Below are 26,855 nucleotides of genomic sequence, written 5' to 3' on the forward strand. Positions count from 1 at the left end.
TTGTATAAGGGATGATAATCTATGCCTCCTCACAATTATAAACTTTAAAATTACACATAAGTTATTCAGAAAACAATCAAAAAATAATTTTCATGTAAAGAATAATCATCAATTGGGCTTGATTTGAAAAGTTCTCAATAGTTCTCCCAAAAAAAAGGATTCTCAAAATAACTTTTCACTATACATATATTATATATATATAGTGAATGGATCAAGTGAGAACCAACATATATGGTGAGAACCGTGAGAACCATTGACAAATCATCTCTAAGGGCTTTGCCCGTATCGTACAACGTACAACAGTATCGTACAACCGTCGTACAACCATTGACAAACCATTGACTACACCCGTATCATACAACCGTCGCCATCTCTTGATTTGCCGCCCATCAAATCCATACCATTCCCATATGCGTCCGGTGACAACCCTTTTAGAACGGATGTAGGGCAACGCCCGTACCGTTTCCATTCTTTTTTTTAACACGTAAGTGTGTAACACATATGATTTTTTACAAAAAAGAATTTATTTTTTTTAATTTTTTTTTTTAGAATGGGCTTTTGTTAAAAAAAAATAAAAAACAAAAAAAGGTTTCAAAAAATGAAAAATAAAAATTAAAAAAATAAAAAACCACACAAAAAAGAAAAAGAGGGAGGGAAACTAGTGGTTCTCACGGTTCTCTTCATATTTGTGGTTCTCACATTAACCCTACCCTATATATATATATATTGATTATAATTTAGCGATTATAGTTTATTGAATGGAAAAACATCATCATATTTTCCACCTTTTGTATTATTATTATCATCAATCAATTCTCAAAATAAAATTAAAATAAAAAGTAAAATCAAAAATCAAAACCTCAGTGTGTGTAATTTTCCCACACAGATCGGGAATTAGATTAGAAAAATGGATCTGAAATGAAATGGATGCTAATATTGAGATGTTCAGAAACGATACTGAAGGCGATGATAATACTAGCTCCAAGGTTTGTTTCTATTTATATTTATATCTATAATATCTATAGAATTTGAGTTAAAGCCCTAGTTTTAATGTGATTTTTCATTTATTTATAAAGTATATATCTTTTTGGTGAAATAAATTTAGGATTTAGAGGATATGAAGAAGAGACTGAAGGAGATAGAAGAAGAAGCAGGAGCACTTAGAGAAATGCAGGCTAAAGTCAAAAAAGAGATGGGCTCTGTTCAAGGTGCTCTCTTTTTTCTTGTTCAAGGTGCTCTCTTTTTTCTTTTGTATCTGAATATCATGTCGTATTATATATGATTGATTATGTTACATGCTGTATGATATTTGTTATGTGTCATGATGTTTAGCTTGATAATGTCGTTAATGTTCTTACACTTGAATATCGTGTCGTATTATACATGATATTTGTTATGTGTCATTTTGTTACTCCTGGTATGGATGTTATATGTTATCATCGTTGTACAAGCTTTAGTTCTAGATTGTAATGTGTCCAAGTAATCAATCTACTTACTAAAGTTGTATGTATGCAGTTTAGTTATGCATTGTGGTGTGAATGCATTTGCAGGCTTGTTTGATACTTCTGTTGACTCTGAATTTGTTGGAAAGGAGATCGTAAGTTGCATAAATTTGGCCACGGATGGTATTGATGTAGTTCTACTAGTCTTCTCAGTTAGCAGCCGCTTTTCAAAAGAAGAAGAAGCTGCAATAAGTAGCTTGTTGGCATTGTTTGGAACAAACATTTTAGACTACATTATACTAGTTTTCGCTGGGGGTGATTTACTTGATCGAGATAACAAAACTTTGGAAGGTTACTTGTATGATTGTCCTCAATCATTAAAGGTAAAGTAGTAAATTTTTTCGTCTATATTCTTACTTAATTATTGATAAACATATGATTATTTGTTTCAGGAACTTCTTTGCCTATGTGGAATTCGTTGTATCCTTTTCGATAACAGGACTAATGATCAGAGTAAAAGAGCTAATCAAGTAGATAGACTTGTTTCTCTTGTAAACATGGTTTCGAAAGAGAAGAATGGACAATCATATACCAATGAGATTTTCATTGAGCTAAAGGTGAAACTCGAAACTTACTGTTTTACATTAACAGATCTTGTTCCACTTATATGCATTTCTATAACATTTCCTTGATAGAATGGAACTAGGTACTTCTTGGAACAGACGGAGAAATTTCAAGCGTTGAATGTTAGAAATTCAAAAGTAGTGATACATTGTAATTTAAGTTATGGACTTACTTGTTGTTAAGTCATGAGTTGATGATTTCTAAGGTTGGGGGGCTAATTGTGATTATGAGCATAGTTGGTTTGTTTAGACTATAAATAGCCCTCAATTCCTTAGAAATCATAACTTTTGAACAACACTCAACACTTAACACCTGAATAACACACTCTTGATCCAAATTCTCTCTCAAAACACACATAAACACCAAGAACACACACACTAACCAAATGCCATTGTTGATGTGAATTCAAATGATAAAATCATGTTGCTACATGTGGTATCAGAGCAAAACATCATTTTGATCTCGATCCATAACTGAATTCAATCACAAATCATCACACATTCACCTTTAATTCTGTTTTCATCCTGTTTCTGTTCGTTTTTTTTCTCACTGAAAATTCAATAATAACCTCTCAAATCACATAAAATCACAAATGTTTGTTAACCGATCGATTTCTCATAGTTAATAACATAATCAATAATAACCGATCGTGTTCTAATTCGATCTGGATCAAAAGTTCAGATTTTGAGTTTTTGGCGCTAAAATTTGGGATTTGATTCTGTTGTGTTATAAGCTAAATTGTGTTAATCGGATCGTTGCTGAGGTGAAAACAAACTGTTTGCAAGTGGTTTCATGTTCCAATTCTCAGAAAATCAAAAGATATTGAAGTTCTAAAAATCGTCAATGGAGTTGTTCATACTCAGAGGTTGAAGACGACTGTGTGAAGCTAAACGATCTCATTTATATCGATTTAGTTTTTCTTTCCTTGGTACTTACATTTCAGTGGTGTGGCTTGTAAAATGATTCAAATTTGAACGTTTTGACAAGTGTGGTTGTGGTGAGAAGAGTTGATTGTGGCTAACTGATCCTTTGGATTGGTTCTGGTCAATTCAATTTCTTGAAATTAATCAAGTTGTTGAGAAATCTTGAAAAGAAACCAAAACGATCTCTTTTAGATCGTTTCAGTTTTCTTTGAAACCAGAACGATCTCTTTTAGATCGTTTCAAGTTTTACTGGAACATTCTCTGGTTTGAGTAATTTGTGAAGAGTTGTGTTTGGGAATCATAATATTCTTGGGTAACTGATCTTCGTGATTGGTTTTGCTCAATTCATTTCATTCCAATTCATACCAAAACTCTGCCCAAATCATTTCAGAATACTTAGAATTTTTCTTCTTCTCAAGAAAGTTTCAATTTTAAATCGTTTCACTCCAAGTTCAATTTAGATCATTTCAAGTTAGATCGTTTCATTCCTACATTTAGATCGTTTCAATTCAAATCAATTCATTCCTACATTTAGATCGTTTCATTCTCACTTCTTCTAAATTGTTTCATTTCACTTTCTTAAAACAATTTCAATTCAGTTAGTTTCATTTCATTTCAACTCAGATCGTTTCATTTCATTCCAAATTAGATCATTTCAATTCTTCTACAAAAATCAATTCAATTCTCAATTCAAATCAATTTCAAATGACTACTCGTGAAGCATTGTCTCTGGGTACTGATACAAGACCTCCAGTTCTTTATCGTGGTAATTATGGGCTTTGGAAGAAAAGGTTCATGGATTATGTGGAACGTCAGACTAATGGTCACATGCTTAAGGAGTCAATCATCAATGGACTTGCTATGCATCGTCATCCTACTACCGGTGCTATTTTGACTCCTGATCTTTTGAATGCCGAACAAAGAGATCGTACTGCTGCTGACAACAGAGCTAGATCATGCTTGTATCAAGCACTTCCTGATGAGATTTATGGCTAAGTTGATTCTTATGACACAGCAAAGGAGATTTGGGATGAAGTTGCTAGACAAATGGAAGGTTCTGATGTAACCTCAACAATTCGACTGACAAATGTCTTAACTGAGTTTGACAATTTTCAGAAATCACCAAATGAATCTCTTGAGTCCGTGTACTACAGATTTTGCAATGTGATCAATGAACTGAGAAAGAACAAGGTCAAGAAAGATGAGATTGAGCTGAACATCAAATTTATCAAAGCACTTGGTCCCGAATGGGAAGATTATGGGACTCAAATCAAACAACATCAAGATCTGACCATTAGTTTTATGAATCTTTCAAGTTGAATGAGCCACAAGTTCTAAGCAAATATTCACTCAACAAAGTGCCAAAAGTTTTATCTACTGATCCTTTGGCATTGGTTGTTGAACGAAAGGTTTCTGAGGCTCTTAAAAGACAAATGACTGTTGTTTCTTTGTCTGATGAGGAGGGAGAAGATTACTTGGCTCCAAGAGATGGTGTTCCTGATGAATTCTACCAAGCTCTTGCCGCTGTAACTAAGCATTTCAAGAAAAAATATTTCAAAGCGAGGCCAACTAACAACAATCTTCGAACTTCATCAACAAGTGCATTTCCAAAGAAGGAACAATATCATCACAAGAGTTTTGAACAAGGTGAAACAACTGGTTCCAAGAAAGGAGATAAGAAAGCAGAAACTGAGAAACAAATCGTGGAGAAAGGAAAAACATCTGACAAAAAGTGTTACAACTGTGGAATTCCTGGTCATTTTGCTGTGGATTGCAAGCTGCCTCGCAAGAAGAATTATGAATACTACAAGTGGCTTGATTGCTGAAGATGACAAGTGGCTTTTACTGACTGATGATGAAGATGAAGATCTGTCTGCCAATATATGTTTCATGGCAAGCTTGAGCAAAGACAAAGCATTGGAGGCTGACAACAGTGACGAGGAATATCCCGATGATGAGGTAAATCTCGACTCTACTTTTTCATCAATTAAGGATAAAGAGTCTTGTAGAATTGCCTTATCAAACTTGACGAATCATTACACTTCTTTAGCCAACAAATACAAGAAATTGAAAAATAGCATTTTATTTTCAAAAGGGGAGTACACAAAACTTCTTGAAGAAAATTCTAAACTACTTTTTGAGTATGATGCTATGAAACAAGAATTTCAAAAATATAAAGAACAAATGTTGGTTAAAGAATGTGAAATGAATGCGTCTCCTGACTCTAAGTTATTGGAAAAGTGCCATAATTTAGAAAAGACCATTCTTGATCTTGAAAAAGCCAATCAAGATCTTGAAGTTCAAAAGACCAATGAATGGCTTCGTGCAAATGCGAGACAAATGGATGTTGATATTTTGAATAAGAAGCTTCAAGAAGCTACACCAAAAACAATTGAACTTGAAAGAAAAGTTTCTGATTTAAATCATAACTGTTTTTTAAAAGGCATTGAGATTGAAAATCTTGGAAGACAAATTAAGGAACATAAAAAGAATATACTTTTCTATCAAGAAAAGTTGTACAAAGTTGAACAAAACCCTCTTTTGGATTTCACTGCCTATTTCAATAAGTCAAAGATTGATAAATCAGAACTTCTTCTTGGGTTGGGATTTGAGAATATCACTCCATTGCAAAAAGCCAAAGACAAGATCGAACCCTTGTATGATGAAAAGTTTTTGAGACTTGGTATGGTTCAACAATTCATTCTTCCATTGGATGACGAATTTGAGACTGATGAAGTTGAGAAAATTAAAAACAATAAATTTTTGGTTAATTATGATGCCATCAATACTTCTTACGAAACGAAAAAGTCATCAATTTTTGAATTAGAAGAGATTGCGTCTAATTTTCAAAACCAAGAATCTATCGTTTCCCCATCTAAACCAACTAAATTGTATGTTCCATCCACATTTTTGGAAAAACAAATAGAAGGTTTACAACAAAAGGTGGAATCTCAACAAAAACTTATTAATAATCTACAGTCTCAAAGTCCAAATTCAAAGAATGAATCAGTTGTTGTTGATATCAAGAAAGTTTGTGTGAATGTTTCTACCCAAACTGATTTCTGTCTTTTAGTAGACCATTCCACTCAGACTACTTGTGTTTCATCTACTGTTTCCTCCACCCAAACCTTGACTGATTCTTTTGAGTGTTCATGTCAAAATGCTGCTACCGTAATAGCTGATGATTATGTGCAATCTGATTTATCTTATGACGAACTTGCACATAGTTTAGTTTTGATATGGTACTACTTTAGGTTTTTCACTTGTGAGTTTCCTGAAGAGTTAGTTGTTCAACCTAAGCTTTGTGCTAGTATAGGTGTTGATACCTCTACTCAATTTTCTTGTGAAACCAAAGATGTGTCAGTTCAAGTTGATTTCATTCCTGAGATTACCAATAGTGTGAAGTTGGAAAACAAGACTCCTGATTTGTCAAAAATCTCTCCAGTTTCACCATTCACCAAAAATGATTTTGATAAATTCATGGAGGGAGAATATGTTTTTGATTCTGAAACTGAGAAAAAGATTGAATCTACCAAAATCAAAGTTGAATCAAAAAAGGAATCTCCAAAATCGTTTTTCAAAGCTCCAACTTCATATTATTCAAAGAAACGGGTTATTTCCAAACTCATCAAAACTGAACCAAAGACTGTCACCAAACCAAGAATCAATAAGTTAAAAACAAAGTGTCCTACCCCGAAAAAGCATGTTAAAACCAAACAAGTTGAGACCATTCCCAAAATCAAATACAACAAAGTGAAACTTCTGGAAATCAATTCAAATGTTTCTTCGTCTAGCTCTCATTCTAGTTCAATTTCTAAAGTGTCTAGGTCTAGCTCTGTTTTGCTAACTAGGGATACTACAAATGGTGCAACTAGATATAGGGATAGATATGGCTGGTTTTCTCACGATAAACCTAAGAAACAAGAAGTTTCTGCACCTTCAAAAGAGTCTAAAAAGATAAAAGTGCTTCAAAACTCTCGTTCTAATCTTCTTAGTGTCAATCCAACAGGTGGAAAGAGCTTGATTAGTGAGTCTAAATGGGTAGCTAAGTCATTAGTACCTAAGATCACTAAAGTTGAGAAAAAGAAGAAAAGGCAAAGGAGAAAAGCAGGTAGTAAGAAGAAGCTTGTTTATGATATTTCAAACAATTTATCTTTTAAGTCATCTTTGAAAACAAATGTTAATGATGCCAAGGCAATGCCTTGTGATGGTGTAAACAATGTTAATTCTCGCTTTTATTTGTATGGTTTGAATGGTGGTAAACATGTTACTTTTGATTCATGTGTTAATATTCGTTTGCTTTATCCAAATGTGCTTGTTGATAATGTGCTTGTTAATAAGTATGTTGATTCGAAAGCATGTTTGTATGCATCTCCTAAGTTATACCCCCTGCCTGTGTTAACTAACCACAAAGGACCCGTCTTTAAGTGGGTACCTAAAGTCGGTTAAATTTTGATTGCAGGAAATAACCATTTGTGTATGGATACTCGATTCCGGGTGTTCAAAACACATGACTAGCCATAAATCATTGCTCAAGAATTTTGTTGAAAGATTCATGGGAACTGTTCGTTTCGGAAACAACAATTTCGCTCCAATTCTAGGTTATGGAGATATTGAAAGAAACGGAATTGTTATTAAGAAAGTTCATTATGTTGAAGGCCTAAGTCATAAGTTGTTCAGTGTTGGACAGTTTTGTGACAACAACCTTCAAGTTCTTTTTCGACAATCGCTGTTCAAAGTCCAAACTCTAGATGGAATTGATATCCTATGCGGAGATCGTGAAGATAATCTTTTCACAGTTAATCTTGATGATAACCAACCAACTGATAATATCTGTCTTGTTTCAAAAGCTACTTCGAAGAATTCTTGGTTGTGGCATAGAAGGTTGTCTCACTTGAATTATCAAACCATCAATGCTTTAGTCAACAAGCAACTTGTTATAGGCTTGCCTGACTACAAATATGAAAGTGAGCATGTCTGTCCTTCTTGTGCAGTTGGGAAGATCAAGAGAACTTCTCATAAACCAAAGAAAATTCCACACACTTTGGCACCTCTTCATTTGCTTCACATGGATCTTTGTGGGCCTATGAAAGTACAAAGCAGAAACGGGAAGAGATATATTCTGGTTATCGTTGATGATTATTCAAGATACACTTGGGTCAAGTTTCTTGCTTCAAAAGATGAAACAACTCAAATTTTGATCGATTTAATCACTTCCACTCAAGTGAATCTTCAACTTCCAGTCCGTTATATCTGTTCGGATAACGATACTGAGTTCAAAAATGCCATTTTCAATGAATTTTGCAAATCAAAAGGCATTACTCACCAATTCTCTGCTGTTCGTACTCCGCAACAAAATGGTGTCGTTGAAAGGAGAAACCGTACGCTGGTGGAAGCAGCAAGAACAATGCTTGCTTATTCCAAATTACCATCAAACATGTGGGCTGAAGCTATTGACACTGCCTGTCACACTCAAAATCGGTCCATCATCAATCAGCGTCATGAGAAGACTCCTTATGACGTTATTAACAAACGCAAACCCAACATCAATTACTTCCATGTTTTTGGGTGTGTCTGTTATACCTTGAATGATAGGGAAAATGTTGGAAAGTTTGAAAGGAAAGGTGACGAAGGTTACTTTGTTGGTTATTCAAAGACATCGATTGCATATCGCATCTTTAATAGTCGAACAAACACGATTCAAGAAACCATGAATGTTTGGTTTGACGAGATGTTTGGCATGATATTTGAGCAAGAAAGTTTGCTACCAACAATTAGTGATCCAAGTACTTAAAGTGATTCCTCAAGGACGTCTACCTTAGCTTCAATGTTCAAGAAATATCCAACTCCAACAAGTGAAGAGCTAGATATTCTTTTCGAAGAATTCTACAACTCAAAACCGATTCAAGAAAAGGAACCTCAAGTCATCAATGAACCAATTCCGAACAATGACCCTATTCAAACAAATGAATCAGTTCCTGACAACAATCATGAATCATCTTCAAATTCTGTAGAGCAAGAAGAATCACCTTCAAGTAATAATTATTCTCAAAAGAATGTTCAGGAACAACCTTCTCAAATCACCCAAACAACAAATCCATCAAATACTCCAAATGTGTATGTACCACTGGATTTTGATCATCCAAACTTTGAGGAAAGAGTTCTTCCAAGCTATGATTCCATTTCTCAACAGAACTCTAGATTTAATGATGATAATGTTGACATTCATCAACAAGATCCTCTTCCTCATGACAACAAGTGGTCACGTATGCGCAAAGATCATCCTACAGAACAGATCATCAGAGATCCACAAGCTGGTGTTTCTACCCGTACTACAGTCAATGAGTGTCTTGTTGCACTCTCACTGAGTAACATCGAACCCAAAACTGTCTCTGAAGCTCTTTGAGATCCAGAGTGGGTTAAAGCAATGCAAGAAGAATTAGCTCAGTTTGAGAGACTGAAGGTATGGAGATTGGTTCCAAATCCAAGGAAAGAAGAACCAATTTGCACTAAGTGGATTTTCAAGAACAAGAACGATGAAAATGGAGTTGTAGTAAGGAACAAAGCTAGATTGGTTGCAAAGAGTTACTGCCAACAACCTGGTGTGGATTTCGACGAAACATTCGCTCCTGTTGCAAGAATGGAGGCCATTCGTATTTTCTTAGCTTATGCCGCATTCAGAAACTTCACTGTGTTTCAAATGGATGTGAAGACAACATTCTTGAATGGAGAACTCAAAGAAGAAGTTTACGTGGAGCAACCTGAAGGTTTTATTGATCCTAAAAGGCCAAACCATGTCTATAGGTTAGACAAAGCTCTCTATGGTTTAAAGCAGGCACCCCGAGCATGGTATGATTCCTTATCTACTTTCTTACTCAAACGAGGCTTTACCAAAGGTACTATTGACCCTACCCTGTTTATTCGTAAGCAAGGTAAACATGTTTTACTTGTCCAAATATATGTTGATGACATTATCTTTGGGTCAACCAGTCAAACTTTTTGCCGAAATTTTTCATCTCTAATGGTCAATCATTTTGAAATCAGCATGATTGGGGAAATGAATTACCTTTTGGGATTACAAATCAAACAATTACCAACTGGTATCTTTATATCACAAGGTAAGTACATAAAGGATATGTTGAAAAAGTTTGATATGACTACATGTTCTTCAATTTCAACCCCAATGGCTGCTCATACAAACATCGTTGCTGATAAAAATGGGAAACCATTTGACCAAAAGAGGTATAGAAGCATGATTGGTTCGTTGTTGTATCTTACAGCATCTCGCCCAGATATAATGTTTGCAACATGTATGTATACTAGGTATCAAGCCGCTCCGACTGATTTACATCACCAAGCTGTGAAACGAATTTTTCGTTATCTGAAGGGTACACCCAATCTTGGTCTCTGGTATCCAAGGGATACTGGATTCAATTTAACTGCGTATTCAGATGCAGATCATGCAGGTTGTAAGCTTGATCGCAAGAGCACATCTGGTTCTTTACAATTCTTAGGGGATAAGATTGTAAGTTGGTCATCCAAGAAGCAAAATTGTGTATCACAGTCAACAACGGAGGCTGAATATGTGGTTGCTGCTAGTTGCTGTGCTCAAGTATTATGGATGAAAACACAACTTACCGATTATGGTCTGAAATATGATCGTATCCCTATCTATTGTGATTCTCAGAGTGCCATTGCAATTGATGTCAACTCAGTCAACCACTCACGCTCAAAGCACATTGATGTGAGATATCATTTTCTCAAAGATCATGTTGAGAAAGGTGACATCGAACTCTACTTTGTGGGAACTGGCTACCAACTCGCTGATTTGTTCACAAAACTACTGGACGAAAAGAGGTTTAATTTCTTAATCTCTAAACTTGGTATGCTAAATCTTGATCCTTGATTCACTTTACCATGGAAGGAATTCTTGATTCATTTTTCAAAAATCATAAAAAGTTGAAAAACAAAAATCAAATACAAAAATAAAAATTTTGAAAAATAACAAAAAGATTTTTTTATTTATTTATTTCAAAATGGCTTGCATATACTCTGTATGCAACCCAGTTTTAAAAAGAAAATTATTTATGTTTCAAAATTGGAATTAATTCATGTTATTATACATATAAATTGATATAAGATAACGCGGAATTGAACGCCTTTATGTACTTCCAAGTGGTCTTATATGAATGTATATGTGTAATACAAGATGTTGATTGCAATTTTGTTACACCTGTTTCAAAAACACTCTCAATTGTTGATATGAGAAGCAAAGGATTAAACGCCTTTGTGTACTCCTGAGTTGTCTCATCTTGAACAATTGATTGAGTTAACTTTTCATAAAATTTGTTTTGATTTCACACAAATCATTTTTGCTCCATTTTTTTCTATGAAAATCTTTTTGATCTATCTTTGCATAGATTAAGGGGGAGTTTGTGATTTCAAATCTCTTTCAAACTTCAAATGTGTTGTTTAAACATTTTTTTTCACATTTGATGAATTTTTTTTCAAAGGAAGTCGGTGTTTAGTTTGCACATGAGCGACTAGGTTTTTCTCAAAAATATACTCCATGAATTTCATCATCGCCGATGAGTTCTAACCCCGGAGTATTCACTTCTTTCATTAGAAAGTAAAGGTATTTTTGAGTAATGATGAATTTGTGCAACTAAGTTGGAGGGAGTAAAGTCGAAAAGTGAGAGGTTATGGTGATAATGTTGTGGGAAAAGGGTTAAAAGAATTGATACCCTTCCCTAAAATTCTCAAATTGCCGGGTAAAACACATTTCTATCGGATGTCATTTGTTGATATCTCGATATTGAAGAAGCCTTCATGGACCCAATGAAGCGATGCACATCTTTACCTAACCACTCAAGTGTTTCTTAACAAATGCTTGTTTTACTTCTCACGGAGATTTTCTCATTTCTATTGACTCTTCATTTGGAAGACGTTAATATTGAAAAAGGGTGACACTCTGCTCCAGTCCCCGACTTCATTTGATCACTTTGTGTCTAGAGCTCTCATAATTGATCATTAATTTGATCGTTATTCATTCTTTAGGACACATTTGCGTCATATCTTTGTGATATACATGCTTATCTTTGTGATATAGTCGGAACATTTGTAGTGATATCTTAATTGATATTTCATGATGATCAAATGAAAATCCTACCATTGCTAACATCATTTCCAACTTTGAAAGTAGGTCTCATAATTGCATTTTTGTAATTATTGAGTTAACAAGAAGTCTATTGTGACCTTGGATTTTTCCTAAAAAGTCTTTAAGGATAGTAGAACATGGTTATCGAACGCTTAAGTGACACTGACCATGGTTTACATTCTTTGAAGCAATCTTGAGGTTGAAAAGCCAAAAGACCAAACTATGTTAGAGGTTTTCTTTGTGCATTTCTCAATGATACATAGGAAATCCGATAAATGATATACATTTCTTTCGGTCATTTCGTTAATCCTTTCGATTTTTGAATGCAAACGGATCATTCTTATCCGGTTTCTTTTCTCATCACCCCAACACATAAAACACCAACACCATAATAAAATGTTTATCCCAACAACTTCAATCTTACATTTTAGTCACCCATAGGAACAATTGGGTTGGTTTATTTGGTTAGATTGATGTTTTGATGGTTGATAATTCTCCATGTGCATAATGTCTAGATTTTAGTCATGATTATTTCTTTTAACAATCGAATCAATCAATGTTTGCATAATGACATTGGTTCCCAACTTTGTCATTATGAGGGGGAGAAAATAGTATGATTGATTATTGATTAGGAGAAGAAATTAGAATGATTGATAAGGACAAAGAGAAAAGTTTGTGTTTGGTTGTTTCAATTGCTTTTCGAGATACTATCATTCAGCTTCTTGTTGGAAGTTTTCAAGTTTATTTGGAGTTCTTTTATCATTTGTGACATCAACTCATCATTCTTCTTCAAAGGTTGTTTGTCAATTTCATTCCAAACTGCAAGGGTTCCAAATTCAACTTGAAGATTATTCATCTCGAAAGAAAAGGATATACATTCAAGATTTAACAAGAGATTTTTCGAAAATCAAAGAGAATGTGATTACTCATGAATTGAGGGGGAGAATGATTACTTCATAAGAGACTTTTCAAATCCTCATTCAAATGTTTACTCTCAAAAGTACTTAAGATGATGTGACAAAGATCAAAGCTTCAAAGGACAAAAAATTGAAGATTTAAGACAAAGAAGAGTAGCTTCAAAAGAGTCTTCATCAATTCAATTTATACAAGATCTTAAAAGTCATACATCAACACTTTACCAAAAGTTACATTGCACACTTCAAAGGGGGAGAGTACATATCTCTGAAAATTCATTCCAAGACTTCAAAGAAAAGACTTCAAGATTCAAAGATTGAAGAATTCAAGACAAATTCATACCTTCCGCATTTCAAAAGACAACTCTGAACTGTGATTCAACAATCCTCGAAGATTTATACACACACACACTCATCATTCTCTGTTTACAAAGAACATTGAGGATCGACAAATAATTTAACATCAAGAAGTCCAAGACCAATACTGAATCAAGTTCTCCAAAGACAATGAGAAAGCTTTGAAGGCTTGTTTCAACTCACCAATTGTCTTCATCACCGGGTTCATCAAATTCATTCCGATAAGACAAAACAACACGTACTTCAGACCTTACAATATATCACTAAGGGGGAGAATGTTAGAAATTCAAAAGTAGTGATACATTGTAATTTAAGTTATGGACTTACTTGTTGTTAAGTCATGAGTTGATGATTTCTAAGGTTGAGGGGCTAATTGTGATTAATAGCATAGTTGGTTTGTTTAGACTATAAATTGCCCTCAATTCCTTAGAAATCATAACTTTTGAACAACACTCAACACTTAACACCTGAATAACAGACTCTTGATCCAAATTCTCTCTCAAAACACACACAAACACCAAGAACACACACACTAACCAAAAGCCATTGTTGATGTGAATTCAAATGATAAAATCGTGTTGCTACATTGAAAGATACCAATAAGTATACAGAACACGAGATATTAATGCTAACAGAACCGATGCGGGATGAGATATTTAAGAGAATATTTTCAATGGTATGCTTCCATGAATTTTTCAACATTTATTAATCAACCGGTTCACTACCTACTAGAAGAGAGCATTTTGACCATTTACCTGTACATTGGTAGTGTATCACCTCAAACATATTAAAAAAATAATTTAACTAAAAATAGAATAGGTCAAATTGGTTATGTTTTTAATATTGCACTTGTTTCTTTTTTATAGTTTATACTTCATAAGGTGTTCTAAATCAATCTGAGCTGCCCTATACTTAAACCTGAACTTATTTTGACCTGTTATCCAACACACCCATATTGCTACCTCTATTTACATAGAAATAAGATTTATGGTCAACCTTACCCCAAGGCATATCAATATACAACTTGTGTCAGCCACAGCCAGAGCCTGTTTTGATTCGTTATCCAGGCATATTGTAATCTCTAGATACCTACCATATCAAAAAAGGATTTTTGTTCTAACTGATCCATACCAAGTGTTGAATCGTTTCAACCCAAATGTGCTTTTATTCCTAACTCACACATATTGCAAAGTTTAGATATATGGCCAACCAGATACGATTTATACACTAATATATGACCCATTTCAATCCAAATTCCCAAACCTATTCTGAGCAGTTTTGACCCACAACTTAACTCGCCCGTATAGTGACCTATCTCAAATACAAGACTTGTTTGTTAACGAAAGTCATGTCATACTTTTACAGGTTGAGTTGAAGATCAAGGAGACAACCTTAAGGTTTAAGCAACTACTTGAGGAAGAACGGGCTGCACGGATAAAAGCTGAAGAGAGTGTCATTCTTGTGCAGTTTGTTTCACATCTAAATAACGTTATTTAGATGTGTAATGTTTAACTTTAGAATTGTAAATGAGTTTGTATTTGAATTAAACGCATTGTTTTGATGTATATGAAATGCGTTATTTTGATATTTGTGTTTTTAATTTTGTTTTATCAGGTTTTTAATTGTCATTTAATAGAAAATTAGGAACTGAAAAAAATTTAATGTCTAGAAAAGAGGGTCATAAACAGAGGGTCATAAGTGCGTGTCATAAAAGGATGACGCCCAAATGCGAGTCAAGAAAATTTATGACTGGTCCATCCTTGACGGGCATTTGCGCGTCATCTGACCCCTTTATGACGCGCATTGCGCGTCAAGAATAACCCTTTTTCTAGTAGTGTCATCTTCAGCCAAAAGTGCAATTCCACTCTCTTCTTGCTTTGCCAACATGAGTTTGTACTTGTAGTACTCTGAATTCTTCTTTCTAGGTTTGGTACACTCTGTAGCAATATGACCAGGAATTCCACAATTATAGCATTTTCTTTCCCCATTCTTTTTCTCCAAAACTTTCCAGTTTTTGCGATTTGACTTCGGTTGTTCCTTAAACTGGACTTTAACATCCTCTACTAATTCGTCGATAGCTTCGTCATCGTCAGAGTCTTTTCGATGATCGTTGTCCGGTAGGCATGTCGACGGTGTCAGGTCTAGCTTTCTCCAAAAGTCATTTATGTTATGCACCTCAACACGTTTGCCTACATTTTTGACGAAAAATAATTACAATATTTGTACATTTACCAAAACAAAAACATGAATTACCTATATTTCAATAAACTTACTGTAATGCATGTACGCAGCTAGACGACAGACACATGGAAGGCCACAACTAATCCACACCTTACACCCGCACTTTCTCAAGTCTTTACTTATCTCATTTCTTAATCGTTTAATTTCATTGACCATTATATCAAGAGCTGTCACAGATACAACACAAAGCAGGTCTTTCAAACATGGGTAGTTGTGTTTACCAGCTCTATAAATCCTGCTTTCCTCCAGTTGGCCCTTGATTTCTGTATCTTGTCCGAGGAGGATATCATTAACACATTGAATTATTCTTTGAAATGTACATCTCCATTGCAACTCGGACTTGAGGAGTGAATGCTCAGCCTCAACTCTGTTGGTAGTGTAGTTATGGTAGTTGAGGTGCTGATCGACCCAAAAGGACACAAACTTTTTCTTGTATGGGAAAAGACACTCCTTCTGCAGGTACTTGTAAACCTCTGTCAATTTAACATTTGATTAGCTTGTGTGGGTATATGTGATTTACCAAAAATTAAAAAATAAAAAACTTCATGTGCACTTCACTTACTGTCTAAACAGGGGCCCATCTTCTCTTTTAAATATTTTTCGTTCTTGGTGTACTCTTCTAGTGTGCGGGACTCGCAAAGTTTTTTCCACCATCCGTAAAAAATGCCCCCATTTCCCTTCCCCTTTTAACGATGGCATGCTAAATTTGTCTATGTTCCTCCATATGTGCACTCTACACAGTAAATGGTATGCTTCTGGCATAACGGTTTTGCATGCTTTCATTAGCACCGGATCCCTGTCCGTGAGTACCACGCGCACAACAAACCCTTCACCTAACGTCGACTTCAAACACTCCAACACCCATCTATAATTATGCTCTTGTTCGCTTATGATAAACACATATGATATGCTAAAGGTCCTGTTTGTTGGAGTGACACCAACGATCTCGACCAACGACATGTTGTACAAATTGGTTTTGTACGTGGCGCCTATTTGGATAACATAAGGAAATGCACGCCACAACTTAAATGATGTCGGATGTATAAAAAACAGATTCTCCAACCGACCAGATATACTGTTTGTTGTATGATAATACAAGTAATTATGCTCCTTAAGCAAACTGAACATAACCTGTGTCGGTTGAACAATATGGCGTACGTATGTCGTTTCAGATGCTCCATCATAGTAAGTAAATAAAAAGATATGTAAATTTGATATAATAAACCTGCATCGGAGTGTTCCCATGTTTTTCGGCCGCCTTCTGCCGCATAGCTTTTTGGAAATTGTAAATGTCTTCGCTGCGGGTCAAGTTTCCTGGAAATCTTTCTTTCAATAGCTTTAACATCTTACGGGGCGTAGTACCGCGATGATATTCATCTTCCAGAAATGATCTCTCATCTTCAGTCAACCTTCTTGCGTACGCGTAACCCTCCAGATTCTCAGCTGGATAGTGATTATGAGTGTCGTCTATAACAGTTACCCTCCAACCATCATCAGTCAAACGACTGATTAATCTAAAGGGGCACTGACATTTAAGTGTCTTTTTCACGAGCCCGCTTATTCTATCATCCATTTTCCCAGAAAGATTACAGACTATCGTCACTTTATTTTTTACACCAGCTAAGTTGGAATTTGTTCGTCGTTTGATTAACACATAACCAAGCTGCAATGCTGTACTTTTGGCCCAGTTGAACAATTCTTCGTGTGAATCGAACACCTAAATTAGTTTTTTTATAAAATTATCATTAAATTGTATACTTATAAATATCTAACATTTTAGATATGCAATAAATTTAACAACGAAACACAAATTAAATAGTACTAAAATATAAATTGTTTAATGATATTTAGTATAAAAAGTAAAGTGATTTCTTTTAATGCAAGTATTCTTTATATTAAGTGGGAAAGTAAGTGATTATAAAAGTTAACAAGGATACCTGATCGGTGTGGAAAACCCTAGCATCGTAGTCAAAATGAGGGGCCACCTCTGGTATCTCAAATTCTTCATCAGGTTCTTCTAAGTGAAGCTCAAAACCTTCCGCACCCATTTCGCCCCATATGCTTTCAAAATCCATCTGAAATATATATACATGTACGTAAACAGTATGCAAAATTCAATGCTTAAATTTTTTTAAAGATTACAAACGAACCTGTATAACTATCTGGTGAGAACAAGATTAAAGTAAGAACGGTAAGAACAGGGGGCAAAAGAGGAATTTTAACTTGGATGGATTTTTTATTAAACTTTTATTTTTCTATTAAATTGAAAATGTAACCACCTATTTTAATTCCTTGTACGTAAGAAAGAAACTACCATCTCTCCTCTTCAATTTTAACTTGGATGCACATTTCGTTTGATATTAATTAACTAATACGGATGCAAAAAAAAATATGTCTTTCAAACAATTTAGGATACACAAATCTACAAAAATAAGAGGATGTATAAATGGCACAGATACAAAAACTTAAGAGAGGGTGTCATGTGTCCATGTGCATCAATTGACTTTGACAGAAATTAATAAATGATAAACTATAGTAATAATACTAAAGATCTACAATTTATAGTATAGAGTCTGCCATTTCCAACTATGCCCTTTTAGACAAAATTTTAAAAATAAAAATCCATTAAATTTGGTAACCGTAGGATCTAAAATTAGAAGGCCTAGATTTGTTCTCATTTATTCTCATTTTAATTTGATTATTATTTGAATGCCACTCTATATATATATATATACTTGAAAAACATGCATATATACACCTATATATATTGAAAATCTAATGTATATCTATATATCTATATATATAAAGGAAAACATGAAAATATAATATATTGAAAGCCTTATAGCACATACATGAAACGAAAACGATTGTGGTTTGAAAATGACGCTACGCGAGTTTACATATATAGAACTGTTCGTACACTATGAACTTGATGGTCCACAGTGTACGGGTATGTACGATGGACTTTTTGCAGTGACTTTCGCTGTAAAAAGTATGATCATTTTACTAAAATACTGGTTGGGTCATTTTACTAAAATAGTGGTTGGGTTAGCATGACTTTACAAGACTCTCATCGTATTACCAAACTATTTATATAAGTGTTTCCTATATTTTCATTTAAAAAAATAAACAGTGATATAAACCAAAAGTAGACGGAATCGGATATTAGTCGGTGATCGCCGGCGAAAAACAGATGGTAAAGGAAGCGCAAGAGTACGTGTGGGAAGGTGCAATTCCCCTTCAAATTCATCTTCACGATTCTGAAGTCACCACTTTACCCCCTCCTCAACCTGCTCTTGTATGTATATATCGAAATATCTATATATACGTTCTCTCTATTTAAATTATGTGAAAATCGAATATGCAGTTGACTGCAAAGTTCTTAGATGCAGTCACACACACATATCACATAGATAATCATCATAAATAATATATTTATAAATTTACTTAATCAATTTATCTATTTATTTATCGACTTACTACTTGCTGTCTACTATTTATTAAATTTTAATGATAACAATGTGTTTATTCATGCTAATTGTTGTATTCTACAATATGTGAAAGATGTATGGTGGTGTACCACTTAAAAAGTGGTGTACGGATCACCTCCCTTAGGTGAATGTTTTAGATAGCATTATTAATTAATAATGCGTGACCAATATCCTTGCTCATTGAGGATATAATGTTCTCGTGCAACAAAAGGGTTAAAAATAGGAATTAAGGGGGTTGTAGCTTATCGCTTAATCTTTATGTAGGACATTTGCACGACTTGTTGTATCAGAGCCCTGCCTTTTTCGTTTGAACTATTAGAAAGAGTGTTGTGTCATCAGTAATAATGCTATCGTTGGACTTTTAAGTGCTGCTACATTTTGTAGGAATACTACTAACGTATTGTCGTATTTTTTTAATTTCAGATACTGGCTCCTCGGATTGGGTATCTACCTCTGTTATCTCCACAATTGAAGCCGTTTTTCAGTACCGCGCTTCCTCCTGGAATAGACACTATCTGGTTTGAGTACAAAGGATTGCCCCTTAAATGGTACAGACTGTATATTATATCTTATACGATGATGACTTATAATTTTCATGCTATGATTTTTCTCTTCCTATTTAGAAAACTTCAACTTGTCCCATGATGAACTGTGGTACTATGTGCACACACCACTAGTAAAAGATTTTTGCCATGGGGAAATCAGGATTATTGGTCTGTAGGTTAGCCTTATCCTAGAACATTCCACGCATATAATATATTATATTCATATACAACTATAATCTTTTTGATGAGAAAAAGCTGATCACTAGAATTTACTAGAAGGGGCAAGGTGCGTTGTTCAGGCCTAAAGGCATGACTAACAGCTATAAAAATGATACATGAAGTCTTAAAGGCTGCTTTGCGCTCATCTTTCTTTCAATAGATATTTTTTTATCATTTATTGGAGATCTAGTTTGGTACCTTGACACCATTATGCTATATGGGGATTTATGCTTGAACTCTGTAAGGGCAAGCTAACTAAACTTAAAATACGAGTTCTTTAATTTGGCTTCACATTTTTGTTTGGGATATCTTCAACAATTTGTTCTCGGTCTAGTTTGGTCTGTTTGGAACTGGTGCCAAACCGGCTTTTTATTGAAGTTTCACTTATTTCATCACTTAATATGGACTCATTTCATTTTGAGTAAGGACTGGCTTGAGACAGATCCGGCTTTTAGATCGATTTGGTGCTCATATTATAATTTTTTTTAAATGTGGATCCTGTTTGGTTAGAATCAGTTTCCCTCTGATGTTCACACCTTCTGGACGCTATCTAAGTTTATAATGATCAGCCATCAGCCATTGCTTATTGATAGTTAAACATTACCACTTAATACCTGATATTCAAGTTCCTTGTTACAGCCTTGTGGCCACTTAGTTGTAGTTAGCTTTTAATGACTCTCTCTATCTTTTCAAGTGTTAGATGAAGCATCTTGCATCAGTAATCAGCCTGTAATTCGTGATCAAGAGGTCTACACAGTCACCAATTGATCTTTGCAGGCATTTAGTAGATTAATCTGGCTAATCAAGTGAGTTAGTTATCTTTAAGACGACTGAACATCCCTACCTAAGCACCATGAAACTAGTGTTTAACAAGTGTTCCTTTGCTAGTTCAATATCAATATATTTGTTTATTGATGACTCATTGATTTAATATGTTATCATAAAAGTAATTATTGATTTACTGTCTGCAGTGTCTACATTAGAAATGATTGAATAACTACATCTAAATTCTCTGTGTTTTATATAAATAATCTATGAGAAAATAACTTTTGTCTTCCAGCATTTAATCATAACCTTACGATAAAATTCTCTTCGTCTCTATACTCGACTCGCCGTTCCATTTGTCTTCAAATCTATGCGGATTGGTTTGCATTTTTTAACATAATACCTGGTTTTTCAGGTATATACCAACAGGAGTCCTTTTTGATCTTCTTTGTGCTGAACCAGAAAGGCCTTGGAATTTGACGGTATGCATCTTAAACTTTCATCTCCGCATGCAGCATGACCTATGTAGCATAATTCAACATATAATATATGCCTCCCATAGGGGTGACCAAGTGGCGAGCGTTTGGGATTCTCTAGAAGAAATTTCTGGTGTGATTCCTGCCATTAAGAACTAAAGACTGTTAGATTAAATGATGCTTAATGAAATGCAGCAAAATTCATCACCAACTTACTCGAGAAGATGACTTTAGCAGGCCACTATTTGGATATAGATATGTGGCTATGTTATCTTGTAAAATCAGGACTTGTAACATTACCTGTCATCAATCAAACCAGGAACTATTAAGGGACAAGGTGCCAACGTGGGGTTAGAAGGTTTAATAGAAATTGCAGCCTTCCAAATAGGAACTGATAACACTGAGAAAACCCTATACCTAAGTTGGCATTTGCGATCTTCATCTGAAAGTCTCTTGTATTACGCGATGCTTCAGTAATGAAATAGGATTCATTATTAGATCTGTATGGTTTTGAATATGACTTGGAATAAGCTGATGCATTCAAATTGTCAAACATAAAGCATTCTGTCACATGTTACCCATAGGAACTCTTTGCTTTTTGAGAACAGTATAGAGATGGTTAGATATATATATTCCAACGTGAATGCAGGCAAATTGCTTAATTTTCCCCTCTGCAGGTACATTTTAGAGGATACCCAGGCAATGTGTTGATTCCTTGTGATGGAGAAGAGAGTGTGAAATGGAGCTATATTAATGCATTAAAAGAGGTTTGAAAGTGACTGATTGTTCAAAAAGTTGTGCTAACTTGTTTTATGATGCTATTGATCAACATCATACGCTTAAACATACATATTAATTTATCCAGGCTGCATATATAATTCATGGGAGCAGCAAGAATGTCATGAACATGTCTCACCCTGATCAGGTTGAGCTATGGCGCTCTGTAATGAATGGTAAACTATAAAAAGTATAAATTTTTTGAAGTACTTCTCTTCTTCTTTCCGTGGTTATTATTTCTGTTTTCATTGATCTAAGTTGATAGTTGGCAGTTGTAATCTAACTCTTTATGCAAAACTCTTTTTTTTTGTTCTAACTTGATTGCTGACCTGATTTCAGGTAAACTGCAGGCCTACAACCGCATTTCCCATAAACTTAAACTTGGAATAGTTTCGGACGAATTTTCTGGAAAACCCAAGCTGTTTCCTTTCAAACCTCAGCAGAGTCTTAATGAGACAGAGGCAACTCCAGCACTGAAAGCAAGTAAGTGTTGTCTTGTCCATGTCACATTAAGATATTCACTAATTTTTGATGTCATAGTACTACTATTCTACTAATGACATCACTATGAATAATTTGAATTCTGCTTGGAATAATGTGTGGCCATTTAAAGAAATGATGTTTATGGGCTCTTGTTAGGTAGAGTTCCTGTACGCTTGTACCTCTGGACTGTTGATCAAGATTTTAATGATTTGGATGCAGCACCACATTTTGATAACTGGGACCAAATTTCATATATTAACCGGCCCGTTGAGATTAATGTAGAAGGTATGCAGAAATTTTGATTTTTGGTTCTTTGCTTCTTGTTTATCAGCTATAAAGCTGCATTCATCTCAGAAGTTGTAAAATGTGTGGGGTGGGTAACGGGTAAAAGTGGGTCACTTGATAGGTGATGGCCAACATGAATCTGTGGGGTAAACACTTTTTCCTAAGGGAACCTTACAAAAGAAATAATGAGAAACCCTAGGCCAAGGCCCATAATATGAAAGGGCAATAATGAGAAAGGAAACTGGTTTTAAGGATATAGAATCCTACAAAAGAAAGGAAACCCGTTTTAAAGGATACAAAAACCGGTTTGAAGGATATAGAAACCTGTTTTGATTATGTGGTTGTCAAAACCGATTTATATTCTTTTAGGTCTATATAGAAAAATATAAAAACAGGTTTTTATATTCAAAAGATGTTTGGATATCAAAATAGGTATCTATGAAAACAATTTTTTTTTTTGCTAAAAACAGGTTTATATTTCAAAACAAAGCAGGTTTCAACATGAATAAATTGGTTTGAAGTTTTTTGTTTTTCAACTTATGAACAATTTGTGAACTTTTTAGTTATTTAAATGGTATTTACTAATCTAAATGGCATTTGGTTTGTTATTAACTTAAGTGCGCATATTTTTTTCTCCTGGCCCCCGCTTTTATTTGCGCTGCGCTTAAGCTACATGTGGGGTCATTGCGCTTTGAGTGTGCCTTCACTCTTGACAACTATGAATGCAGTTTAGATAAATATCATCACATTTGACCGCTTTTCTTTGTAGCTTTTACGAATAATATAAAATCCGTATTACTCTTGTTTCTTTAAAATGGTCAAAATTGACACCTTTGTTGACCATCTTGATGCAGAAAAGCACTTCACTTTGCTTGATGCAGTGAAATCAATTCTGCCAGAATTTTACTCCGATTTCTCAAACAAAACCAGATCAGAACTCATGGAGAAACCAGAAGATGAGGAGAAAGAGGAAATAGTAAAAAGCCAATTCCTATCAGGTCAATCGGTGATTAAACTCCTGCGTATTCAAGGCATTGAACCCAAAATGGAAATTCCATTTTCTTGGGTGGTCAACAACTTAATGAACCCAGATTACTTCATTCATATGTGCCTTTACATCAAGACTCCTAAACCAAATGATATGTGACGTGTCAATTTATGTAAAACACCCCCTTGTTTTCATCAGGTTTATATGTCTAATCAATTAAAAATCGTAAGTCAAACTGTCCAACATATATAAAGATGTTTGGTGGAGTAATTCTTTCCTTCTGACATGGTGAAAGAGTTATGTTTTCCATATTAGGGTTGATTTAGCAGCTTGTTTTTATTTTTGAACAGCAGCTTGTGTTTTGTTCTATTAAAATGAATGACAAGAGGCTTCTATATGTTCTTTGGACATGGAAATCTGGTGAAAAGTTTAAACTTCGTCTTGCAGTGTGTGGTTTATGCAATGTTGACTTTTTATTTTTATTGGTCAACATATTGATTCTGCATTTATGCTGTGTGGCTGGTGGGTATGCGCCAAATAATGTTGTACAATACATTATTATTTCGGACTTTAAAGACCAAATCTAGAGAGATGAACTATAATCAAAAATAAGATGTAAACTAGGACTTCTAAACTACACGAACGTATGATATGTAACTTGGACTTCTGAGAATACCCTTCTTTTAACCCAACTTCACACATGTGAAGACTGGATCTCGAATCCCGATATAAAATTTCAACGTAGAAGACTTTACTAATAATTCACGAACCCAGTTAACAATCAAAAAAGAAGTTTTTAATTGTAAAGTTAGCATACTTTCAAAAACATATTTAACTTTTTTGCAAAGCTAAAGTTGAACACAACCAAGTTAACAAACACTTTCACTTTTCATCTTCGTCTTGAAATAGATAATAACCTTTTTTTTCAATAACTATAAGCATCACTGAATAGTTTCCCCCTTACACAAAAGGGTACGATCTTAATACTACTTTGGCTATTCTCCCGTTGCGGTAGTATCTCTTAGAAATCAGCAGTTAAATGTGACGGTGTTGGCGATGGTGGCGGCAACGGGTAATGTGTGTACTGTGGGTGAGAAGCCGCAAGAGTATAAAAAAGAGCTACCATATGAATATAAGGGTTTTTAGGTCATCCGTTCCTTTTTTGAGTAGCGGGGAAGCGCCGTTAATAATTGCTTTATAACTAGTTTAATTCAATGCCCGTATTGGGGGCTGCAATAATCGTAGATACACGATAAAAACAAAAGAAGATAAGGAAAGCATTGGTCATCTCACAGTATTTTGGCGTTGTCCTGAAAAAGATAACGACACGTAAAATTTACAACTCATGGTAATTAAGGAATTTATGTTAATCATACTAAAACTTTCGTAGCAAAAGTTAGCAAAATGAATTTTTTAAAGCTAAATAAAATGAAACTTTCGTGCGAAAAGTAAAAGAAATAAAGTTATACGACAAAAATTAAAAATTTTAAAAGTTTCGTGCCAGAAATGGAAAAAAACTTGTCGAAGATTACAAAAACAAAGTTATATGGTGAAAGGAAGATAATGAAACTTTCGTGACAAAAATTAAAAAAATAAAAGTATAGAAAGTAAATAAAACAAAACTTTCGTGCCAAAAGTAAAAGAAGCGAAAGTGATGTGACAAAAGTAAAAGGGCGAGAACTTTAGTAACTTTATGTGATAAAAAGTAAACAGAATGAAACTTTCGTGTCAAAAGTTAGAAAAATGAAAGTTTAAAACTAAATAAAACAAAATTTATGTGCCAAAAGTAAAAGAAATAAAGTTTTGTGACAAAAATTAAAAAGGTTAAAAGTTTCGTGTAGTTAACAAAAGGAAAAAAAACAAAAGTTATGTGGTGAAAAGTAAGATAATAAAACTTTTGTGATAAAAGTTAGAAAAATAAAAGTATAAAAAGTAAATAAAACAAAACGTTCTTGCAAAAAGTAAAAGAAACAAAAGCGAGGCGACAAGAAGTAAAAGGGCTGAAACTTTAGTAAATATATGTTATAAGAAGTAAAGAGAATGAAACTTTTGTGCAAAAGTTAAAAAGATGAAAGTTTAAAAACTAAATAAAACAAAGCTTTCGTGCCAAAAATAAAAGAACTAAAGTTATGTGACAAAAAGTAAGAATATAAATTTAAAAAAAAAAAAAACAAACAAGCTGGCAAGCAGTTACGCAGCTAGTTCCCAACCTGATTCACTATTCATCAGGAGTTACTGTTGATAACTCGTCCTCTATTAATAAAGGTATATAATAGGTATCATAGAATAAATATATATATATATATATTAAGTTAAAAGGCCAAGACATTTCTTGTGTCAAAATTACGATTCTAAAAAATTATTAACGAATAATGACATTAATGTTAGCTAATTAATCCAGGTTCAACCCGGGCCGTTTAAATTAAAGTTTTAAACCAAAAAAATATGAAATATGTATTTAATTTGTAGTCGATACATTATACTATAACAACATACTTGTAAAGATAAATATTAATAAATAAAACTGATTAGGATTTTAAAAAGATAAAAAATAAAAAAAAAGTAACTATCATAAATCAATTGTATATATGAAATTGAAAATAAAGAGCTAAGAAACGGTCGATCACTTTTTATATTAATTATAAAAAAATTAAGGTTAGAAAATTAATATGAAAGAAAGGAGATGACAAAGGACCTAAGATAAAAAATAGTTTTGAAAGAAAAGACAAAGAAAAATTATTATGACATCATATATTTGTAGAAAATAGTTTAAAAACATTTTTGACATGTCACATAGGAAAAAGACTTCTATAAACAATTTTGTTTATTTTATATAAGAGATTAGAAGATCCAACTACTCCGACCTATGGAACATTATATGTGTTTCTAATGCACAACTACGATAAGCATTTAATTTTGCTCAAGACATTCGAACTAGGGAAACTTTCATAATATTAGTATTAGTGTTTCTCGTTAAGCATGATATCAAATTGAGAAAATATTGCAAGTCTCTCGGCTCTTGTACTTCTATCGAATCGAGATTGACTTAAGGATATGTCGAGGTGCGGAAATTTCTCGAGATAATCCACGGTTTTTATATCAACCTTTAGATGATATATATAACAATATATATACATATATATCTTTTTGCGTGAATATAAACACTCG

General features: G+C 34.0%; 2 protein-coding genes across 2 annotated transcripts; both read left to right on the forward strand.

Moving 5' to 3' along the window:
- Positions 1-923: 923 nt before the first annotated feature.
- On the forward strand, positions 924-14,914 carry LOC122610281 (immune-associated nucleotide-binding protein 9-like). Its single transcript, XM_043783278.1, has 5 exons — positions 924-986; positions 1,106-1,232; positions 1,551-1,825; positions 1,895-2,059; positions 14,783-14,914. Exons 1-5 carry the CDS (start codon positions 924-926, stop codon positions 14,912-14,914), a joined length of 762 nt encoding a protein of 253 aa, XP_043639213.1.
- Positions 14,915-18,765: 3,851 nt separating this feature from the next.
- Positions 18,766-24,097, forward strand: LOC122578821 (autophagy protein 5). Its single transcript, XM_043750867.1, has 8 exons — positions 18,766-18,956; positions 19,573-19,697; positions 21,094-21,160; positions 21,832-21,921; positions 22,020-22,107; positions 22,271-22,414; positions 22,571-22,699; positions 23,554-24,097. The coding sequence occupies exons 1-8, from the start codon at positions 18,852-18,854 to the stop codon at positions 23,844-23,846; spliced, it is 1,041 nt and encodes a 346-aa protein (XP_043606802.1). The 5' UTR covers positions 18,766-18,851; the 3' UTR covers positions 23,847-24,097.
- Positions 24,098-26,855: the final 2,758 nt, after the last annotated feature.

This window comes from Erigeron canadensis, chromosome 8, assembly GCF_010389155.1.
Source record: "Erigeron canadensis isolate Cc75 chromosome 8, C_canadensis_v1, whole genome shotgun sequence".
NCBI classification, from domain to species: Eukaryota; Viridiplantae; Streptophyta; class Magnoliopsida; order Asterales; family Asteraceae; genus Erigeron; species Erigeron canadensis.

Coding starts and splice junctions, on each gene's coding strand:
- LOC122610281 (XM_043783278.1), top strand. CDS start 924: ATGGATGCTAATATTGAGATGTTCAGAAACGATACTGAAGGCGATGAT. Junction 1,233..1,550: donor TCTCTTTTTTCTTGTTCAAG/GTGCTCTCTTTT, acceptor ATGCATTTGCAG/GCTTGTTTGATACTTCTGTT. Junction 1,826..1,894: donor ATTGTCCTCAATCATTAAAG/GTAAAGTAGTAA, acceptor TATTTGTTTCAG/GAACTTCTTTGCCTATGTGG.
- LOC122578821 (XM_043750867.1), top strand. CDS start 18,852: ATGGTAAAGGAAGCGCAAGAGTACGTGTGGGAAGGTGCAATTCCCCTT. Junction 18,957..19,572: donor CCCCTCCTCAACCTGCTCTT/GTATGTATATAT, acceptor TTTTAATTTCAG/ATACTGGCTCCTCGGATTGG. Junction 19,698..21,093: donor AAAGGATTGCCCCTTAAATG/GTACAGACTGTA, acceptor CTGGTTTTTCAG/GTATATACCAACAGGAGTCC.